The sequence below is a fragment of the Perognathus longimembris genome, chromosome 24 (assembly GCF_023159225.1).
Source record: "Perognathus longimembris pacificus isolate PPM17 chromosome 24, ASM2315922v1, whole genome shotgun sequence".
In the NCBI taxonomy this organism is placed as follows: domain Eukaryota; kingdom Metazoa; phylum Chordata; class Mammalia; order Rodentia; family Heteromyidae; genus Perognathus; species Perognathus longimembris.
The window spans coordinates 29876023-29898464 of NC_063184.1; the positions used below are offsets into that span (position 1 = coordinate 29876023).

Here is a 22442-nt window from a genome sequence, read left to right on the forward strand (position 1 = left end):
AAAGGAACTGCAGATATTGCATACACATACTCCAGATCTTTTTTAGGTAGGACCCATGGGCATCAAACTTCTCATTCAATGAAGATTTTCACATATTTTTAAGTTTGAGGCTCACTCAAGAATCTGTAAGGTTGGGGCTGGGAATATGGCCTAGTGGCAAGAGTGCTTGCCTCCTACACATGAAGCTCTCGGTTTGATTCCCCAGCACCACATATATGGAAATGGAAAACGGCAAACGGCCAGAAGGGGTGCTGTGGCTCAGGTGGCAGAGTGCTAGCCTTGAGCGGGAAGAAGCCAGGGACGGTGCTCAGGCCCTGGAGTCCAAGGCCCAGGACTGGCCAAAAAAACCCCCGAAAGAATCTGCAAGGTTAAGTGAAGGCAAATGGAGGGACAGGAGTCGAGGTTACTTAATACCCCTTCACAGACATACAAGCGGCTCCTGGCAGGTATGCAGTGTTTGGCCTTAGAACTGGCATCCCTCAAATCACCATGTGCCGTCAAGCTTAACACCATCACACCACCTTTAAGCAGAATAGGTTTTCCATAAATATCAAGACCAGCTCTGAATGTGCTGGCCAGAACTGGGTCACATGGCTTAACTGCAGTATGAAAAAAGATTGTCCCAAATGTCTTGAACCAAGTAGGACTATGTGTAGCTATGTATTTTTTTAATGTAATTATGAAATTTACCTTATGATTAAAACATCCTGCCATCAACAATCGGTAGAGTTGTGACTATGGCATGTGTTGTTTTTATGACAGATAAGCAGTGAACTAAACATCTGAAATAATTTAACTTGTTTTAAAAATAGGAATTACCTCAGTGTAACATGTACAAAACTTACACTTAGGTATGTACTCTAGAACAAAGGATGAAATAAATACTGGTAATCTGAGAGGGTAGTAATAAGGGAGATCATATTTTATTCCATATACTTCTGTATATATCCATTTTCACAACAAACATTTATGGATTACTCACATAACTTTAGAAGGTCTACTGGGTCAAGATAAACTTTCTATCCCTTGTTTGCATGATCAAGGTTTAAGATCTAAAAATCTTGTCAAATCTCCAACTTTCCTATTTTGCCCGGCCCATTAACTTATTATTCATAATAAACCCTCTTCCTCATTCATAGGTTAATTGCAGTCCAGTGCATTAGTAAAGTTTAATGTCCTCTGTTTGCAAATTTATAAATGAGTATGTGGTACACAAAAAGGTACTTTGCATTGCTTTTTTGCATTAATGCTGTCACAGCAGAAGTGGTTTACAGTCCGTCGCTGCCCCTCGGATAACTCTAGTCTAAAAATACACAGATAATAGGCACCAGCTTAGCAGACTGTTAGTCTATATTTTTAAGGGAAACATTCTTTAGGAATAATTTCTCCTCCATCGTGTTTAAAAAACTTGACTGAGAATAATAATAGAATCTTACAGAATGCAAAAACTGAAAAGTCAGGGTTCCCCCTACCCAGTGAGGAGGTGCTGAAATGTCTTCTCATTAAGATGTTTGAAAGCACCAAAAAACATTGAAAGCAATGTGAAAGTTGGTAACAAATACCATTTTCCAACAATGGTGTTCTGTAGTAGACAATCCTTCCTTGGAAATTACACACTGACAGCATAGTGCAAAGACTGCAAACAAATAACAAATATAATCCTGATGTTTATTTATCAAATCTTACCAGCGTAGTCTTTGACCAGCTTTGAAAATAGGGCAGTTTCATTATACTGGTGTACTTGGCAACCAGGTAAGTACAGAAATCTTTTTCAAGAATTTTTAAATGTGGCAACACCAGTCAGTGTGTGGTACATAAATATAATACACCTACTGAAAATATTGCCATACATCATGAAAACCTGGAGGTAATTTGTATAGTTTGAAATGTCTTTGTTTTAGCATAGTATACACAAAAGGGCCTTATCATTAAGAAAAGAAAAGAGCCATTTTCTGTGTACAATTTACCATCTAACTGGCTTTTGGTGTTAAGAAAATCATACTTCAAAGCTCCAGAGTATGTGGGGCCGTAAAACCTGATTAAAAGTTTTATACAACAAAAATCCCAGTAAATGTTCTTTTAATAAATGGCTTATTGATATTCTCAGATTCAGTTTAATCATCCAAGAAAAAGTAGTTTCCACTCTTCTTCTGTTCTACATCCTGAAAGAAAACAGAAGCAACAAAAATCAGTGACAGCATTCCTCTTTCCTGCAGGAAATCCCTTGGTGGTATCTGCGGGGGCGCGTCTACCACCTCATCTAGGCCTCCGTGCGAGCAAAGGTTCAAAGGCAGGATCACCCCCACTAACTACAAGATTATTTTTATCCCTAATACTAGTACTCAAGCAGTCCTTTAACCATGAGATGCTTAGATACATGGAATTTGCCATGTATTGGAATATTACTGGGAAAACTATCAAGTTTCATGAAAAAAAAGTCCAACGTAAATAAAGCTCTTGAACAAAAGATAGCATACTTCCAGATCACAAAAAAATGTGAAAATAGGTTTTCTCAAAATTGTCAAGTATGGAGTGTTAATCCATTTATCTATGTGCTAAACTTAGAAACAGGCACACAGAAATGCTTTAATAAATGCACCTGTGCCTGAACCGAGTCTACCAAAAAATGACACTAAGTTTACCATGCTTTACAAAAGTGCTTAACCTCCTTTCTCGGTGATGCCTTTCAGAACTGAGAAAACACTCCAACTTTATGACAGAACTTTTCATTTCTTATTTTGACTAGGTAGTAACTTAAGTCATTGAGAAACAAAAGATAAAGAGTAGGTGAAGGTATCTAGAAATTGTGTTAAGTGCTCAATACATTTACATGCAAGAAAACCTTGCCAAAGGCGGTCCAAGACCTCACGGTGTAGCAGTGATGTCAGGACTACCACTAAAACGTGCTGCAGCCGAGAAATACCTAACAACTCCTACAGCTTTCAACTGTTAGGAATGACAGATGCACGGTGATGAAAATACTATACGCAGTATGACAGCCGACCTGGCATCTAAAAAGTGCCGCGTTTCTGTGACTAAAACAATTGCAAGGGAAAATATTTTATGTTCTACAGACAGAAAAATCACTGCGGATTGATCTGACCTGGTTTCCCTATGTAAAATTCTCTGCTTATGAAGTTTATCTTAATCATGTCTAGAAATAAAGAGAAATAATTTTCTTAAAACGATGTAACAATCCTTCAATAATTGTTTTCATGATGAATTAGTGTAACGTTCATGTCAATTCGCACAGTTCAACAGGTGCATTCAGAGACGGGAGCGGCCGAGCCCGCGTCCATGCAGACAGCACAATCCCAGCAGGTGCTGCTGAGAGCCCGAGGGATACACACCATCGGTGACTAAAATGGGACCCACAGCCTTGAATCTTGGTTGTCAGTGAAAGATGGCAGCACAGTGTGCACCGGCAGAGGTTACCTGTGACGGAAGTCTTCCCACATACCTTAATTGAATTCAGCTTATTTATTCGTGGTCTATAGTTGTTTGGGTCTCTTCTGAATGTAATTTCCAGCTGAGACAAAAATTTGTTCATACCAGCCAAAAGGGTTTGAGGACTGGGAGGAGAAAATAAAAAGCAAATGTGATAAAACTTTATTCCCTTCTGGAATGAAAACTACTAATACTGCTATTTTCTAATCCCAATCACAACCTAGTTCAAGGCTTATGTTCAGAAATGGCTTTGCTTTAGCTTATCAGGGGTGGTATTCTTGTGGAAAAGAAATAGCTTAATCTGTATGATATACAAAAGGAACACCAGAACACAAGTTTACTTTATTTTCCACAGTGCGAGAGCCCTCTCCTAGTGAGACACACGTCTACCCCCAGAAGGAGTACTTTCAAAACCAAAGATCACTACTAGGGAAGGCTATTTCCATAATCTCAAACAGATGTGGAAAGGGAAATTTTTAAAAAAGTTATGTTGAGATTTACAAGCAAAGAATATTACTTGAACTATATTCCAGCCCTTTTAGAAAGCTTTTAGTTGTGTTTTGGGTAGCGTCTCAAGTTTGTACCTGGGACGGCCTGTACCATTTTCCTACTTCAGCTGCCTGTGTAGATGGGATGGTAGACATGTGCTACCACGTGCAGCCTTTTTGTTAGAGATGGGTCTTGTCAACTTCACTTATCGCCTAGGCTGGCTCTAATCATGACCCCCTGACCCTCCTGGACTGCAAGTGCGCGAGTCACTGCTCCTCGCTCCGGTCTAGACACCAAATTACTAGAGGCCAGGGGTGGCCTGACAATTCCATCGTATGGTGTAAAGTCTTCTACAACGTGCCACTACCTGCTTACTCAGTAATCTTAGGAGACACAGAATAAGATAGCCAGTATCTGGTTAGGTTATTAAAAAATAATATCTACATTGCTCCTGACTATGTTTATAAGCCGACTGGAAGTGAAAGTGCAGTGACTATTTCACCTGTTTGCCACTGTGTTCTTAGAGGGCACACCATCAAACACGATGACCCGATCTGCTAGATAGGTGGCCATGATGAAGTCGTGCTCCACAACGAAGGCCGTCTTCTTCGCATGAAGTATGAAGCTACAACACAAGTGTGACAATCTGTTCCGTGCATCATGACACATTCGAATGCTCTATTAAGCCTGTGGGCATGCCCCTCTACACACGCCAGAGACACTAATGAGCAAGGTGTTTACCGTTTAACAACCCGAGCTGCCATCAATCTTTGTTCTGAGTCCAGATACGCAGATGGTTCATCAATCAAATAAACATCAGCAGGTTTGCCCAAACAAAGAGCTAAAGCTACTCGCTGCAGTTCACCACCAGATAAGGTCTGCACCTAATTCAAGACATGTGGTGGAAACACTTAGATAACCAAGTTCTAAACTCTGAAGATTGAAGGAATAATGAAAATCAATCCTGTCGGAGTACCTCTTGATCAATGATGTTTTCAATCTGTAGGGGTTTCATCACATCAGTCACAAATTGTGGATGAGTATATGCGTCTCTTATCTTTTCATGCAGCAACTGGCGAACGCTTCCCTGGTTTTAATGGAAAAAGTATTTAAACAACAATAAATCAGCAGAATACTCTTCTACTAACGAACCTTACTAAAGTTAGAACACAGAGCAAAAAACCCCTACATCAATCGGCAGCTAATAGATACCAATTCTGCTTTTAATGCTTATCCATCATATATGCCATGTTTTGAGATTTTCATAAAGGCAGCAGTAATTGTAAAACTAAGTAAGATTTAATAAGCACTGCCAGGTGTGGTGGTTTGTGAGTGCAGTGTGAGGGACATGGCAGGTTGAAGGACAGCCTGAGTTACAAGCAAGACACCCTTTCAAAAGCCAAACAATGCTTATACGCACGGCTCATGCCTATAATACTAGCTACTCCAGAGGCTGAGACTACGAGGATGTCCGATTGGGCCAGCTCAAGCAAAAAACTTGCTAGACTTTATCTCCAAAATAACCACTGAGAAATCAGCTTAGAGGTATGGTACACGTGGTGGTCAAGCACCAGCTGATTAAGTTCAAGATTCTGAGTTCAAACACCAATAGGGCATCTCCCCCCTGAGAAGGATTTTCCTTCCCCTATCTAGAACAGAGGTACTTAGTGCAAAATTCATGTACTAATCTTGTTCCCAGGGAACCTAGGGAAAAATTTTGCATTATGTATAGGTTTTAGGAAACTAATCATTAGCTTTTGTTAGATGCTCACATGGAAATCTCTTTGGAAGGGGGGGAGGGAGAGGAGATAGGGAAGGAGGGAAGAAGGGAGGGAGGGAAGGAGGGAAGGCAGGAGCAGAAACAATTCTGAAAGTCAAAGTTGGTATAAAAAGTCAAGTTAGGTAACAGAAAAAGCAGTGCAATGTTCTGAGTTAAATCCAAAGACTAACACTGAGTTTAAGAACTTAAAAGCTATGATTAACAAAGCTATTAGTGATAAAGCTTATTGCAAGATAAACCATCCCAAGTAAGTATAATGTAGTTATTGTTGAGGTATTCAACACATTTGTTAGTTCAATACCTGCAGAAATAAAAGGAAGTTAATTTTAACAGAACGTTTTCATGTTTTATCCACACTGTAGTATTCATCAGTATATCCTTTCTTTGTGGCTTAACCTTACGTTCTATGGATCTATGTGTTTATACATTCATCCGCTGATGGACATTTGGGTGATTCCCGTTTTTGGTGCCAAGGCACTTACGTCCTCACTGTTTTAGAATGTATAGCTAGGAGAAGAACTTGGAGCAGTTAGGATGATTAGACTGTGGAACGGCCAGTTTGTTGTTAAAGGTGCTCTACAGCATTTTATGTTTCTAGCAACATGAGGTTCCTGGTTCTTCATGTCACCAACATCTGTTACAGTCTTGGATTTCCATCATATTAGTGGGTATGAAGTTCTTTCTCACTGTCTATCTGTATTTCTTCTTTGGAAAAAATGTCATTTTTGGGAGCTGGGGATATGGCCTAGTGGTAAGAGTGCTTGCCTCATATACATGAAGCCCTGGGTTCAATTCCTCAGCACCACATATATAGAAAAAGCCAGAAGAGGCGTTTTGGCTCAATTGGCAGAGTGAGAAAAAGGAAGCCAGGGACAGTGTTCAGGCCCTGAGTTCAAGTCCCAGGACTTTTTTTTTTGAGGAGAGCATCCTCATATTTGGTATTAAAAGATCTACTCTGGAGAAATATTTTAAAAGTATTTTCCAAGTGGGCAGTGGCGGTGCCTGTAATCCCAGCATTTGAGGAAGTCAGGGAGACTGCCATTCCAAGACCAACTTGGGCTACACAGCCAGCCTGGGGCTGTACAAGATGTAGTTTGGAGGACTTTAAGACAGTAAAGGGGTTGGACAATGAACCCAGGTGCACTTTGGTCCTTAATATATACACGTATAATTAATAATTAAGTAAATAAAATATCAACTTACAGTTGATTTTGGACTAATCTTCTGTGGCTTGTAACTGACATTGAGAACTGGCACTTCTCCTGCAAAGCAATACAGGTATGTAAGACACAAAAATCACCCAGACTTTCAAAGCTCAGTTTGTGGAACAGAATAAAAGGATGACAGTACCTCCTTCATCAGGCTTAAGTCTTCCAGCAAGCATTCGGATAAATGTCGTCTTACCGGTACCTGGAAACACAACGAATTGATCAGATGTTTCATATCCAAAGTAAAGCACGGTGTTCCACTTGTATTTAACCGAAACTAAGAAATTCTGTAGGTCTTACAGAAAATGATTTTAATCCTGTATAAACTCAAGCTTGTTAGGAATAGGCTTCTGTGTGACTTCTTGGGGGAGGGGGACAGGGTCAGTACCAAGGCCTGAAAAAAGCGCTTCACAACAGCTCAGTGTTTTCGCTTGCTGCTGGTAATCTATCATTTGAGCCACACTTCCAGCACAGCTTAGTTGGGTAAGAGTCTTGTACTTTTCTGCAGCATGAGGTTGTCTTTGAACCAAGTTCCTTTGAATCTTAGCCTCCCAAGCAGGTAGGAATCCCCAGAGCCTGGCCTCTTCCAATCTTATACTGACTATTTGAATGCACAGTAAGAATCAAGTTTACAGGGTACTTTTACTTAGCTACATTACGAAACCTCACAATTCATTACAGTAGTACAATCTGTTTTGTGGCACGCAGGCACTACCCACACAAAACAGCTAAAACTGCACACTAAAAAACTGCACACGGACTGAAGTCCGATTCAGTATAACAAACTGTGTATAAAAGTTTCATCTTCCTTTTTTTTTTGCCAGTCCTCAGGCTTGACTTCAGGGCCTGGGCACTGTCCCTCAGCTTCTTTTGCTCAAGGCCAGTACTCTACCACAGCTCTTCTTCCAGCCTTTTCTATTATGTGGTACTGAGGAATCGAACCCAGGGCTTCATGCATGCTACGCAAGCACTCTACCTCTAAGCCACATTCCCAGCCCTCCTTTGTTCTGTAAGCTGTACAATTAGAATACAAATTTTAAAAATCATTTAAAGCAACACTGGTGTACAGTTTAGTTAGGATAGTATTAAAAATGTTGGTATTTCTGGGTACCAGTGCTCATTATGCCTGTCATCCTAGCTACTCAGGAGCCTGAGATCTGAGGATTGTGTTTGAAGCCAGCCTGGGCAGGTTAAGTCCGTGGCAATCATACCATCATTTACCCTTCAACATGTCTAAAGTGAAGCTATGGCTCAAGTGGGAGAGTGTTAACTGTGAGCACAAAAACTCAGGGATGTTGTCCAGGTCCTGAGTAGCAGAGCTAGGATCAGCACCAAGAAAAAAAGGTGGGGGCTGGGGATATGGCCTAGTGGCAAGAATGCCTGCCTCATATACATGAGGCCCTGGGTTTGATTCCCCAGCACCACATATACAGAAAACGGCCAGAAATGGCGCTGCGGCTCAAGTGGCAGAGTGCCTAGCCTTGAGCAAAAAGAAGCCAGGGACAGTGCTCAGGCCCTGAGTCCCAAGCCCTCGGACTGGCCAAAAAAAAAAAAAAAAAAAAAAAGTGGCATTTTATTTATAGAGTACTCTGAATTTAAAAAGAGGGTCCAAATATACGTGTACAAGAAAAGTACCTTTATACTATGTTATTTCTGGATTGTCAACATGTTTTTTCCCTACTCATTTTGCAAGTTATTGCCATGCTAGTTTACACATACAAAAACCAGCTCCAGAGGACACTTTGTTTTCAAAGGAAATTATAAAACAAAATAAGAACCATTAGCTGGATGGATAGTAAGATGAAACTTACTGTGCCATAAAAATGAGAGGGTATACCAAGAATCATGACTTACTATAAATCTATCTGCTAACCTATAACCGAGTCAGTGTTTATCATGGAAGAGGGGAAGCTACTGGAGAAACAGAACCAATGTGCTGTGAGGAAAACTCACCATTTTCCCCCAGCATCACCATGATTTCAGAATCCGTGAACTCGCCAGCCACGATTGCTAGCTCAAACTCTCCCATCTTTTTCTTCATCCCTGGATATTTATACATGCACATCTTTTTAACTTCTTCTTCATTGGCTGTCTCAGCCACCTTGAAAACAAGGGACGCATCTCGGAACCTCAAGTTTTCTGTTGGCACATAGCCGTCCAGAAAAATGTTTATACCTGTTGAGAGGAAAATTACCACCATGTTAGCAAAGATAACTTAAAGACAAGCTAAGCTCCTGGAGACAATCTAGGTACAGATTTTAAACTTCTGTGGACTTTTGATAATCTGCAGGTCTAGGTATGGATTTTTAAAGATTAAAAATGTAGGGCTGGGGATATAGCCTAGTGGCAAGAGTGCCTGCCTCGGATACACGAGGCCCTAGGTTCGATTCCCCAGCACCACATATACAGAAAAACAGCCAGAAGCGGCGCTGTGGCTCAAGTGGCGGAGTGCTAGCCTTGAGCGGGAAGAAGCCAGGGACAGTGCTCAGGCCCTGAGTCCAAGGCCCAGGACTGGCCAAAAAAAAAAAAAAAGTAGACATATGGAACGCTTCATGAAGTTGCGTTATCATCTCTGCATACTGGCCATACAATGTCTGCACTGTTACAGCTTTAGAGTAATACTAAGTTTAAACAACTTATGTACATCTCTGTATACGCCTTATATAAGAACACCCACTCACATACTCAAATCAAAGTAATTTAGTTAGATAACCTAAGATTACTTACTACTTGTTTATACCAAGTTTTATGAAAAAACAAAAATGACAGCACATTTGTCATTTTTGCTATATTTTTATTTAAGAACTCATTTTTCTTTAAATGAACACTACATAACAATAGTTATTGTCAAACTTATTTAAAACAAAATTGTTCGGGGAATAATTTTTTAAACACTTTGAGTATTCAACTACATAAAAGGTAGCTATATACTTTCACTGCATTTTTTTTTCAGATTAATTTTGTAGTTTCACAAGGAGCCTAATAAGATTTTTGGCTTCAGAGTACATTAATGATTTTTTAGAGATTATAATAAGTAACAGTGAACTACAATCATAGGTGAAAACTTCCTTCTTACTAAACTTACAAGACTGGCAATGTCAGACATACAGAAAAGAAAAAGTGAATTACTCAGAAAGAAAGATCAGTTTTTCAGTGTTTACTACCTAATGGTGAAGAAAAAGATAATGGCTTTAGTTTTAGAATGTCTTGAAAAGATGTTCTTTCATTTTGGTATTCAGAACCACAGCAGGGGGCCTACATCCTCAAAACAGGTGTTGGCTGACAACAACAAAACTACAACTATTTAGCCAAAATCAACGGTTTTACTTTTAATTTAAAAGTTATTAAAGTTAAAAGTCAAGAAATTACAGCGATTTAGTCTAAGTGCTCAATCTGTGAGCTAAGGGAACACAAAGTAAGACGAAGCAGAAAGAAATGCAAAGGAAAGATACACAAGGTGTGGAATACACTGTTTCAGGACCCTCAGAAGCCTTTAGTTTCTACTCTTGGTTAATCTGCATTGGCAAGAAAACAAAGAAAGAGATCAGAAAGTCCTTCTTTTCTAAAAAAAGAGGGAATAAATATAAATTCTAATATATATTTTTGCCAGCTCTGGGGCTTGAACTCAGGGCCTGAGCACCGTCCCTGGCTTCTTTTTGCTCAAGGCTAGCATTCTGCCACTTGAGCCACAGAGCCACTTCTGGCCATTTTCTGTATATGTAGTGCTGGGGAATCGAACCCAGGGCCTCATGTATATGAGGCAGGCACTCTCGCTACTAGGCCATATCCCCAGCCCTCTAATATATTTCTTAAACCATCTAGATTTTTTCTTTCGTGAATTTATGACAGAGATTAGAGATAAACAGGGAAATTTTTTTACTGCGTACACCGAATTGATAATGCTCCAAAAAAAAAAGGAAATAGTTCTTCTAGAGCAACTGATGTATAAACCTGTAAAATGGATTATGAGATTACTCCTTTTCATAAATATTAGAGCAATATAAAATGACTTCATACCAAGAACACATTTTCTAAGCATTGGAGTGGAGAATACGGCATATAGCTAAAATGTTTATTTCCGTTACCTTCTCTTACACTAAAAGGCATGGTTACAACACCATAAGCACTCGGCACACCGTACAAACAGCAGATGAAGTCAGAGAGATAGTCTAACACACTGAGGTCATGCTCCACCACAATGATGTATCTGAAAGTCAAAAGAGTGTCACTTTTAAATTTAACATGATATGTATAATTAGCTAAATCTTTCACATACCTATTTCGTAGAGCTGTTTCAATTGTAAAATTTAGGAAAAGTTGTATTTTTAAAAACTTAGTGTTGAAAAAGTTAATGCTAAAAAAGATTTTAAGACTCATTATAATGGCATTTATTAATTGTTTGCCTAACATGAAAGCTTATATACTCATGAAATGTAAATATTATAAAGCAACAATTTACACTCCATACAGATGGATTTTCTGGTCTTCAACATATGTATTTAGCCCTCTCCCTTGTCCTAAGAACAATCCTTTACCTAAGAACTCACTGGGCAAGATGGAGGCTATAATATCAGCATCAAAAGACGTTCTTCAGATGAGACCTAGTCTAGTGAAGGTCAGGGGCAGGTAGTTTAGTGTGCACTGAAGCACTTTATGAACAAGATAGGATATAATGTGACTTAAGTGATAAAGCACTGCTAGAACTGAAGCTACTAGGGAAGTTGCTCTCAGGGAAGTAGTACTTTATTCCTATTCTAAATTAGTTGAGGTTATTAAAAAAAAAAGGCCTACAGGCATCTCCAATTTTAACTTCATGTATTAGATTTCTATACAAACATCCCAAATCTTTAATAAATCAATCACTTCCATAAAAAAATGATTGATCTATCTTCCTGAATGCTGTTAAGTCTGAAAATATGACTTTCAAACTTTTCCATCTCTCTTGAGTTCTCGTTCAGGCTCTCATATTTAAATATTAAATATATTAAGTCACAATACAACTTAGACTTTGCTAAATCCTACCTTATCTTGGTCCTCTTATGTGTATCTCAATTACACAAAAACAAAGACTTCCCAAGACCTTCCTAAAATTTAGCTCTTTCTGTTACTTTATTTATGTACAGGAAATGAGCTTTAAAAATTTCCCCTGGCACTGTGGAGGATCAAACCCAGGGGACTTGAGGATTTGTTCTACCACTAAGCCTCAGCAAATGGAATTTTTACCCCATGTTTTATATGTTGTAGGAGCTACTCTTTTTCCTAAAGTCTTCTGCCAAGATCTTGACCTGTGTAATGCTACTCACTTGTATTCAAGGCCCATCTCAAATCCTACCCACTTTAATACTTTTGTTACTATGCAAATAGTTTCTTACTCTGGGACCTCCTTTGTAAATATGTGAAATACTTGTCAATCCTCTTCTTTCTATCCCTTTCAAATGACATCTATAGAGACAGAGTCCAAGATTTGATTGCAGCCTGCTACTGTTTTGTGAGAATATGGGAACACAATTCTATAGCTTGATAAGAAATCTGTTATAAACAATTTATATTCTATAATTAATTCAGTAACCTATTAAGGTACAATTTGAACTCTAAACCTTGTCTATCATAATTCCTTACTCCACTTCTCTACTTACTTCTATGTTTTTCTAATCATCTCCAAAACCTTTTTTATAGCATGAAAGACTGAATACCTGCTCTGACACAGGAAAATTTTACAACAGAGGTACATTTCCTGTGGCTCCTTTTCACCAATGTATCACTATTTTATTTAACCTATAAATAAGATAAGCTCACATGTGAAAATGGGACAGACATGTAATACATTCTCAGGTATATGAGAATCTAATTTGTCTTACTTTATTACAACTCTCTTAGGAGAGCTACTGCCATCTCTTTCAGAACAGTCTTGTGTTGTATGACTTTCACTACTTCATTAATTCATTTTCCCATCTTCCTTTTCTTCTGAAAGTCTATAATTGTTTAATTTTATTCATTAAAAGCACAAGATGTCTTATTTTCTAATGAGTTGCCTAAACATTTACAAAAGGAAATAAAAGTCATCTGGCTACAGATTACTTTCCTTTATGCCTGGACTCAACTGCCATACTCTGATCTCTGCTCCCTAAGTAGCTGGGATGTCAAATGTGAGCCATGACCATGCCCAGTGTAGAGGAAGATAAATTCTGGTGATAGCTATAAGTAATAAAGATGAACAACATATACATGTTCATAATATGCTAAATCTTAAAAAAGAGACAACAAAAATATTAAAATTCTTAAACAATACAAGAACAATTCAGAGCTGTACTTACCTGTCTGGATTTATTAGTGATCGGATGGTAATGGCAGCTTTTAAGCGCTGCTTGACATCTAGGTAACTAGAAGGCTCATCAAACATGAAACTAAGAAAGCAAACAGTAATTATTACATTAGGATACATCTGATATAATTCTGTCTTATGTGATGTTTTAAAACCGTGTAGCACTAATAGCTTCTGAGTTAACAAAGATCTCCTCAAATACTAATGAAGAGAGGGTACCTTTAATGGTAAAATTTCTGATATTCTGTTCAGATGTAAAAGAAAACAAATTATGAAAAGGGAAACAGGAAATCTGAGAACCTCCCAGATTAGGATTATTTACAAAAAGCACTTCATGAAAATATTCTTATATACAATCTGAAGTGGTTCAAAGAGCATTTCTTTTAATATATGTAAAACTTGAAAAGTAACCTACATATCAGCTTTCTGTATGCAAACAACAGCACAAGCAAATCTCTGCAACTCTCCTCCCGAGAGATCTTCAACATTTCGCTCTTTTAGGTGTGTTAAATCTAGAAAAAAAACAAGTACATGCATTGTATTCATACTCCATTTTACCTCTTCTGGCATGTCATCAACAGGTTTCAGTGTTATTTCATTTAGAAGTTGTGTACAACAACAAGCATATTTGACAAAAGGAAGTGCCTTATTTATTTTAATAATGTATACATAAAGTTGTATGTCTTTATGACTCTAAGCATAATCTATTAAAACATATGTACATTGTTCAAGATACACTGCACTTATAATCTGACTTGTTGGATTGAAATGCTTTTTTGTAAAACATCTTGAAAGAAAAAACAAAAGAAAAACCAGAAAATACAACACATACAAAATAAGCACTTACCAAGCTGTTGACACACGATTGCTTGTGTTTTTGTTTCATCCTTTCGGTCTAAAATAGACCCTACTGTTCCCTGTCATAATACACAAGAAATAAATTGCAGTGTCCTTTGATAGAAACTCTATAGTATATTCTTTTTAACAAGTAACTGACCTTAGCAGCTTTGGGAATTTGGTCTACATATTGAGGTTTGATAATGGCTTTTAGATCGTCTTCTAGAATCTTGGTAAAGTAATTCTGTAATTCTGATCCACGGAAATAAGTCAAAATTTCCTGCCAGTCAGGAGGATCCTAGAAACATCCATAATAATGACCTAAATTTACGTTAATAATACAACTGAAACAAGGATGAGTGCTACATAAAACAGAACACTTGCAATGCTTTAGGCTTCCACACTAACTTTAAGAAGTGGTGAAAGATTTAATTTCAAGGAAATTTAAGGAAATGAAACATTTTCAATTAACTGGTAGTAAAATATTTTAGTCAAAAGGGCTCTGGCCCATAGTTCCTCAGACTTAAAGCCACAAATTATCTTCAAAATAAGACTAAACCCAGTATTTCTTTCCTCATACTCTAATAAAAGCATCCCAAAACATAAATTTCTTTTAAAAAATTCATTTTAATTTATTTTTGGGTTACATGGCACTAAGGAATTGAACCCAGGGCCTTATGCATGATAGACAAGCACTCTACCCTAACAACATTCCAAGCCCATCCAAATCATAAATTTCTGTGTTAATACGTACATCATATTTGCCAAGATTTGGCTTTTGCTTTCCTGCTAAAATCTTTAATGCAGTTGACTTTCCAATACCATTAGTTCCAACTAATCCCAAAACTTCACCTGGACGAGGGATTGGCAACCTGTCAAAATACACACAAAAAGTACAACTCAGACTTAGGGAAAAAAAACAACAAACCCTACCCAACAGTAAAATGATGCATTTTAATGCATTTGCACATCACACATATCCATTAATAAGCTAAAAAAATTGTCAGATATTATTGTCTATTAGGAAATAAACAGCCAAGATAAAATGGTTAATTGTTAGAAATGCATCATTTCTTCTTTATATTTAAGGTTCATTTTAAAGTTCAACAAAACGCTTTGGCAAAAAACTTCATAGCAGGTGCAACCTCACACTGACATTTAAAAAATTCCTAGCCTGCCTTTTACTTACAAGGAGAGAAGTGCCACATCAACCAGAAATATCCACTTCTTCTCCCTGATGCAGTTGGCCCTTAAAGCTGGCAGGTTGAAAAATACCTTTCCATTAGTAAAGTCTAGATTCCTAGATTCAAAGTATTACTGTTCAGCAGAATAAAACCTCAAAGAACTAAAGACTTTGTGATTTAATATGTCCAAGTTCAGAGTGCTATTCTTTGTAGGTCATAAGATTAATGGATTAAAAAAAAAATCAAAGGCAAATTGCCTTAAAAGCTACCTGGGAGGGGGCAGAAGGTTATATATAATACAATCACAACAGTGATTTTCAGTCCAGAAAAGAGTTCGTAACTTTTCCACCTGCTTAAGCTGAGTTCCTAAATCTAGAAATTGTAATCAAAATGGGCTAAAACATGGTATTCGTAGTTGTTTAAAAGCCCAGGACTAACAAGAACAGAACGAATCACTAACACACGCACACACACATATATAATGTATATATCCATAATTCTGCATGATACCCTATTTGATTTATCTTTGGTACATAGCAATGTAAATTTGTTTCTACTTTTTCAATTCTCTGAAAATTCTTAGTTTGACTGAACACTGACTACAGGAACATTGACTAGAAAATATACCTGTGAAGTTTGAAGGCATTGGCACAATATCGATGTGTTGTTTCTTTTTCCAAGTTGCTTGGTAAATTGACAATTGATAAGGCGCCAAAGGGGCATTTCTGTTACGTAAAGAATTTGGTATTAATTTTTAGAAATGTATACATTACTAAAAAGAATTAAGATTTTTATATAAGCAGTCTTCCAAACGTGAGCTTCATAAAGATGTAAAATATTATTTCCTTTCGCTCCTTGAATACTAAAACTGTACTGCCTCATTTTTCTTTTAACCACTGATAAAATCCCAAGTAACGCTCATTTCAATAGCTAGTACTTATGTACAGACCAAGGATCAATGCCTTTGTGTGTGACTTACATCTACCCAACACAAAAGAGATGTTTCTAATCAACTCCTTTTAAAAAATGGTGTGCACAAGGTCGAGTGGTAATATAGGTAGAGGAATCTCAGAAGTATGGACAATGGCATGTCCAAACAGTATAATCTCACATTCTAGCTAAAAAGACCAATCAATTTTATAAACTATAAGAACAAAGAACTGAAATAAAACCTCTTTTGTCTTCTAATAATCACCACCTTCTAACCAAAAGAATGATTAATTCTGCGGCTCAAGTAGACCATCAACTTAGGAAGGATGAAGCTTTTGAGTTCAAACCCCATATGCTCCTTTCCAATATAAATAACTAACATCTACAATTTCTTTTCATCAATGTACGTAAAATACTTGTGGGTTATAAACTGATTTCAAACTTCTCTAAATCTACATAAAAGTGTACCCACACTACTCATAAATAAGGTGAATTACCTTAATGTTCAGAAACTACATGTTACCTTCCTATCTTCAAATAGAGTCACAGCATCAGTGTGTGTTTAGTTACATATCCCAAAACTTGGAATATCATTTTCTTATAATAGGAAAAAAAATAGTACATATGATATACTATGGTTCAAACCGGTACCCGGCACATAGGGTATAAGCAGTCATATGTAATAAAAGATTAGAAAATATTCACTGTAAGAAGTATTTCCAGTTTATTTTTAAAACAAGGAAAGAAAATACTCTCAGGTATCCATGTAATTTTTCTGGATACTTAACCAAGGATTCAGAAACTGAAGTAGAATATACCTATGGTTTATTTGAACAATTTATAGGATGGTATCCATACTCTGGTGAAGTTCCTTTTTATATTACCTACAAATAAAAATATCTAAATTAAGAACTTTATACAGTGTTTCCTCTATTTCTCTTATGAACTAATGTTGGAAATTTAACCACTCATGAGTCAAAAGTCTAATCAAATTATTCAGTGAAACAAATGAACTGAGCTCTGTAAAAATGTCCCTATTGGGATAAATGCAACGGAAGCATACCTAGGTAGACTAGAAGCAGCACTTAAGGATTAAAATTTAAAATTTGTATTGTATTCTTTTCTACTTAAAAGTTATTTATTTAAAGTTAAAGACATGAGGGGTTGGGAATATGGCCTAGTGGTAGAGTGCTTGTCTCGCATACATGTAGCCTTGGGTTCGATTCCTCAGCACCACATAAAAAGAAAAAAAGCCAGAAATGGCGCTGTGGCTCAAGTGGTAGAGTGCTAGCCTTGAGCAAAAAGAAGCCAGGGACAGTGCTCAGGCCCTGAGTCTAAGCCCCAGGATTGGCAAATAAATAAATAAAGACATGAAATATGGCGCCATGCTTTTGTATTATATTTCTAAAACATTCTGGTAAAGTCATGCTGAAGCATATGTCTGATTAAAAGATAAATCCGGCAACAATAACTTCCTAAAAGCATGGCTTAATAAATTTAAAAAGCAACAGCACTGTCATAAAAATGCCAATTTCCTTAACTCAATTGCTCTACACTTTGTAACTTTAAAAACAGGTATTCACAATTTTAGAATTTGACTTCTGGATTACATATTTGATCCTAAATGAAATATTTTTACTCACCTTAATACAAATACCACAACCAATACAGAGAGTTTCAGAAATCCATGCTATTTTGCTCTGAGGTGTAACCTCTATGCATAGTTTACCTGGTAAAGGAAAAAGATACAATTAAGTACTTTCCTCTCATCTTTTAGAAATTTCTGAACACTGCACAGAATAGATTTTCAAAACAGAGTACACAAAAATACATATGAGAGAATGTTGTGTGTGGGTAAACTTCTGATTTAAATTTCTGAATTACAGAAATAATCTTAACAGCAATAGGCATATACTAGTATGTTTTGTGTAATCTACTAGTGGGGAAGAAAACAGTTCAGTAAAAACAACAAAGCTTAAAACAGAAACAGACATTTTTTCTGCTGGTCCTGGTGCTTGAAAACTTAGGGCTGGGCACTGTTCCTGAGCTTTTGTGGTCAAGGCTAGCCCTCCACCACTTGAGCTACAGTTCTAATTCCAGATTTCTTTGATCATTAATTGGAGGTTAAAAGTCTCATGGGTTTTTATGCCTCGGCTGGCTTCAAACTATGATCCTCACATATCAGTCTCCTGAGTAGCTAGGATTATAGGTGTGAGCCTCTAGCACCTAGCTTCAAAACCTTCTTTTATTCTTAGATAATCCACAAAATAGCTTACCCATTCGAACCACAGGGCAACTCTTTTTGCATTCCTGTCGACATTTCTTAGGTTTACACTTGTCATGGTTGACAATAGCAATTCTTGTTAATTTGTCTGCCATAATTGTAAGAAAGAATATCCAGTTCTTCTATTAAAGAAAAGTTTAAAAATTATGGTAAATTCAATGAAAGTACTTCAGAAAGATAATTCATAAACATAAAAGTTATAATGGATGATATTAAGTATTCCTCATATGGAGATGTTATCATTATGTAAAAACACAAGAGATTTAAAAAATAGCTAAAATAGTTAATGCAGTAAGATTAGGGAAATAGCTTAATGTAATCTTAAGATGTAGATAAAAAAATCTTGTCACTTATAGTAACAACAGAAAACATGTAAGAATATACTTAACAATACACATATACATGAAGAAACTTTCTAAACAGTAAATGACAAAAGGTTCTTACAAATTAAATATGATCCTCAGTATTAACTATAAAGAATAGTCAAGAACTGGCAAAACAAGAATTGGACTGTGCTCACTTTCAAAGTTTTTATAAGTCTACATAAACAGTGTCATAGCATTTTGCAGATCAAAGCAGACTTATTAATCTTCTGCAATACTGAGACTGGTACAGATGTTAATTTCATTAGAAGGGTGGTTAAGTAATGCTATAAAATACTTTCCACGCCCATATGTGATGAGCCATCCTGAAGCCAAGACTCCTCGTTTATAGAAACCACCCCCATTTGCTTTTCCCATGATCCTCAATGCTCATCTATTTTGATAGACTACTTTCCCGACCTCTCGGGTCTTTTTCCAAGCTATCAATGGAACAGGACAACATCTCCTTTAAAATTTTTTTTGCCAGTCCCGGGGCCTGGGCGTTTTCCCTGAGCCTCTTTGTGCTCAAGGGCCTTTTCTGAGTAGTTTTGTTGAAAAGAAGAGTCTCAAAGACTTTTCTGTGGGGGCTGGCTTTGAACCACAAATCTGCAGATTTCCAGCTCCTGAGCAGCTCATATTACAGGCTTGAGCCACCAGAGCCAGGCTACGATGACAAATCTTGGTTCTTTATTATGCCTCAAATGATTACCTTTCCTTTCTTCTTAAAAAGTTATGCTTCTCAGACTATCCAGTTGCTTCGGTCATTTACTGACTTGCTAGTTTACTAACACCCTCTTTTATAACTCCTGCCATTTAGATATTCTCATGTGCTCACAGTGATCAGAAAGTATATTAGCAGCATGTCCTCTCAGTTCATTAACTACACTCTTTCAGTTAACTACACTCTTCCATTAACTACACTCTTCCATACTCTACCATAGCCTCTTATTCATTGACCTTGTCATTTCCAGTAACTGCAATCCTTCCAGAACCTCAAACTTGAACAACCCATTCTCCAATCACTATTCTTATCCTTGTAGAGTAGTATATGGTAATAATAAACCTTTGGTTCCTCTCACTCGTTAAACATACTATCACTAGCTCTTGCTAGTGATCCATTCCCTTCTTAGTAAAAACCAAGGTTTAGAGTAACCAGTTAAGTTACCAGTCAATATCTGTTAACTTTCTAATTTGATCTCCAACTATTTTGACTCTTGTGTTAAACAAGAGTCTAACTCTATCTGTTCTGACGCCTAAGCATTACATGGCTCCGTTTTTCATTTTCGTAAACTACTTCTTAGAGAAACTTCTATAGTTATATACTACATTTTTCATGCATTCATGCTTTATATGTATAGATTTGTGGGTGTGTTTATACATATATACATTCACTTTCTACATATTTTTTTTCTCTCCCCAAATAAAAATGTACCCCATTTGTATGATAAAAAAGGAATTGTGTTCCTTCCAGAAGCTTGACCAATGAATGCATAACACAGTGGGAACTCCAACATTCCTGCTGAATGAGAAAGATTAAAATATGGTAAATATTTTTTATCATAGGTTATACTAACTCCAAATCTTACAACTAACTCCAAAATCTTGCATGTTACCAATGTGATAACAGATGTTCACTCAATTATAAACGGTGGGAAAAAGTCATCCAAAAGGAACCGAGTAGCTCTATAATAAAGTGAGTTATGCTAACAAGGTCACTTCTTTAAAAACGAGTTCAGGTCTCCCCAAGTTTTAAAAGAAGTTAAATGTTTTGAATTGTGATCTCAAAGAGCCCTCCTCTTCAAAAACAAAATAATACCAACAAATGGAAACCAGCAAGGAAAATAAAAAAAAGATGTTAACTGACTGAGGTACCTATTAAACTGGGCACTACTCCAATTTAAATGCAAGTTACCTTGTTAGTGACATTTCCCCTCAAGTGATAAACCTTGTACTATGAAATTGCTTAAACTTCGTTTCTGCCAAGCTACTAAATTTTTCAACTGTTTTAAAAAACCAAGAGACTAAAAAGAAAAAGGTTGCCTCAGTATAACATTACACCAGAGGTGGCAAATTGGCCGACTTAACCCAACAGTGTCAAGTCAAATCATTATTCACTTAAGAAATATGAATACAGATTCTTACGTGGAAACCACTTGCAGCCTAGGATTAACATTATCGAGCTGTATAAAAGCACTTGCCAGAATGAGGCCTGAAATCAAACAAAATATTCTAATCTATGCTCACAGTAGATTACTGTCACCCAACAAGGTGGGAGACACGTACAACTCTGACTTCAAGGGGTCCCTCTCCTTTGAGCAATTGGTACACGTTCTTCCTCAAGTGTTTAAGTGTGGAAAGACAAAGTTGTTAGTGAAAACCCAAACAAACCAGACCTTTGGTTTAAACCCAGTTAGAGAGACTTGGGGGACAAGGCCAACAACTGGCCTCAGGTGGCCGCCACAGAATGACTATTCCCTGAACACTCGTGGAACCACGGTGCCTGGTTAGCAGTCTCGGAGAGGGACAGTTAAACAAGTTGTGGCCACGGTTACTCCTTAGTCACCCATTTTTTTCCCCCATCAGAAAAAGAGAATCCATTTATGTGCTCCACAGGTTGTGGGAGGCTCGGCTTTGTCTCTGAATCCATCCCAACAATTTGGGGCCCTGGAAGGGACATCTGAAGGTATTTTCTACAGAGGCACCGTCCGTGAGCTCAAGGAGTTGAAGCTGTGATCTAAGGGGGGGGGGGGGGACCCGTGGACCTGCGGCTGGGGAATCACTTGGGTGGGTCCCCCCCCCGACCCCCCGAGCCGGGCACACACGTTGCTCTAAGGGAGAAAGCGGGGCGTCTGTCCCCCTCAGGTCTTCCATCCTCAGGTCTGGGAGCGGACCCGGTGCGTTCGCGGCGGCGAGACGCTAGGATTCACGCCACGGTCACCGGGAGGGCAGAGGAAAAGCCACGAGTGCCCGTCCCCAGACCGGCCTGCGTGACAACCGGTCCACGCGAGCGGGCCGGAAGCCCGGGGGGTGCGGGCGCCCTCCCCGGCCCCGGGAGGGTCGGCCCCGGGCGGGAGCGGGAGGGGGACCCCGGGTGCGCGGCCCGAGCCCGAGGTCCGGGCGGTGGCGGGGGGGGGGGTGGAGGGCCCGGGGCTGCAGGGACCCCCCCCCACCCCGCCCCGCGCGCGCGAGGCGCCCCGGCGGTTCCAGCTGTTCGTCCGGAGCCGGCTGCCACGCGCCGCCGCCGCCAGCAGCAGCGGCCTAGCCACAGGCTCCGGGATCAGATCCCCGCGGTCCTTCCGACGCGGCGGCCCAAGGCCGACCTCCCCCCTCCCTCCCAGCCCTCCACGTACCTGGAGTCAACGATCCCCCCCGCGGTGGGGACGGGGAAAGGCCCGCGCGTCCCGCAGCCTCACGGCGTGTTCTTACAGCCACCGGCCAAAATGGCGGTGCCCAGCCGCCGTCTCGCGCGAGCCACACGGGCCCAGCGCGCCTGTGCGGACGGAGCGCGGGGGCGGAGCGCGGGGGCGGAGCGCGGGGGCGGAGCCCTAGCGGTAGGTAAGGCGAGACGCGCGCGCTGACGTCATCGCTCGGCGACCGCT

The 22442-nt window shown here is 38.8% G+C and overlaps 2 protein-coding genes across 2 annotated transcripts in view; one reads left to right on the forward strand and one right to left on the reverse strand.

The window, feature by feature from the left end:
* Nucleotides 1-907: 907 nt before the first annotated feature.
* On the reverse strand, nucleotides 908-22333 carry Abce1 (ATP binding cassette subfamily E member 1). Its single transcript, XM_048333836.1, has 18 exons — nucleotides 22194-22333; nucleotides 18474-18603; nucleotides 17841-17926; nucleotides 15895-15992; nucleotides 14838-14955; nucleotides 14244-14381; nucleotides 14094-14163; nucleotides 13662-13758; nucleotides 13239-13328; nucleotides 11010-11131; nucleotides 8878-9099; nucleotides 7067-7126; nucleotides 6920-6978; nucleotides 4913-5023; nucleotides 4678-4820; nucleotides 4439-4561; nucleotides 3461-3572; nucleotides 908-2162 (listed from the first exon to the last, which is right to left on the reverse strand). The coding sequence occupies exons 2-18, from the start codon at nucleotides 18574-18576 to the stop codon at nucleotides 2115-2117; spliced, it is 1800 nt and encodes a 599-aa protein (XP_048189793.1). The 5' UTR covers nucleotides 18577-18603; nucleotides 22194-22333; the 3' UTR covers nucleotides 908-2114.
* Nucleotides 21512-22442, forward strand: part of Anapc10 (anaphase promoting complex subunit 10) — a 32280-nt gene continuing 31349 nt past the window's right edge. The window contains exon 1 of the mRNA XM_048333838.1: nucleotides 21512-21526. The gene's annotated coding sequence lies outside the window, so the exon portion shown is untranslated. The remainder of the gene's footprint in view (nucleotides 21527-22442) is intronic.

Coding starts and splice junctions, on each gene's coding strand:
- Abce1 (XM_048333836.1), bottom strand. CDS start 18,576: ATGGCAGACAAATTAACAAGAATTGCTATTGTCAACCATGACAAGTGT. Junction 14,956..15,894: donor AATGCCTTCAAACTTCACAG/GTATATTTTCTA, acceptor GTATTTTGACAG/GTTGCCAATCCCTCGTCCAG. Junction 4,821..4,912: donor AAAACATCATTGATCAAGAG/GTACTCCGACAG, acceptor GTCTTGAATTAG/GTGCAGACCTTATCTGGTGG.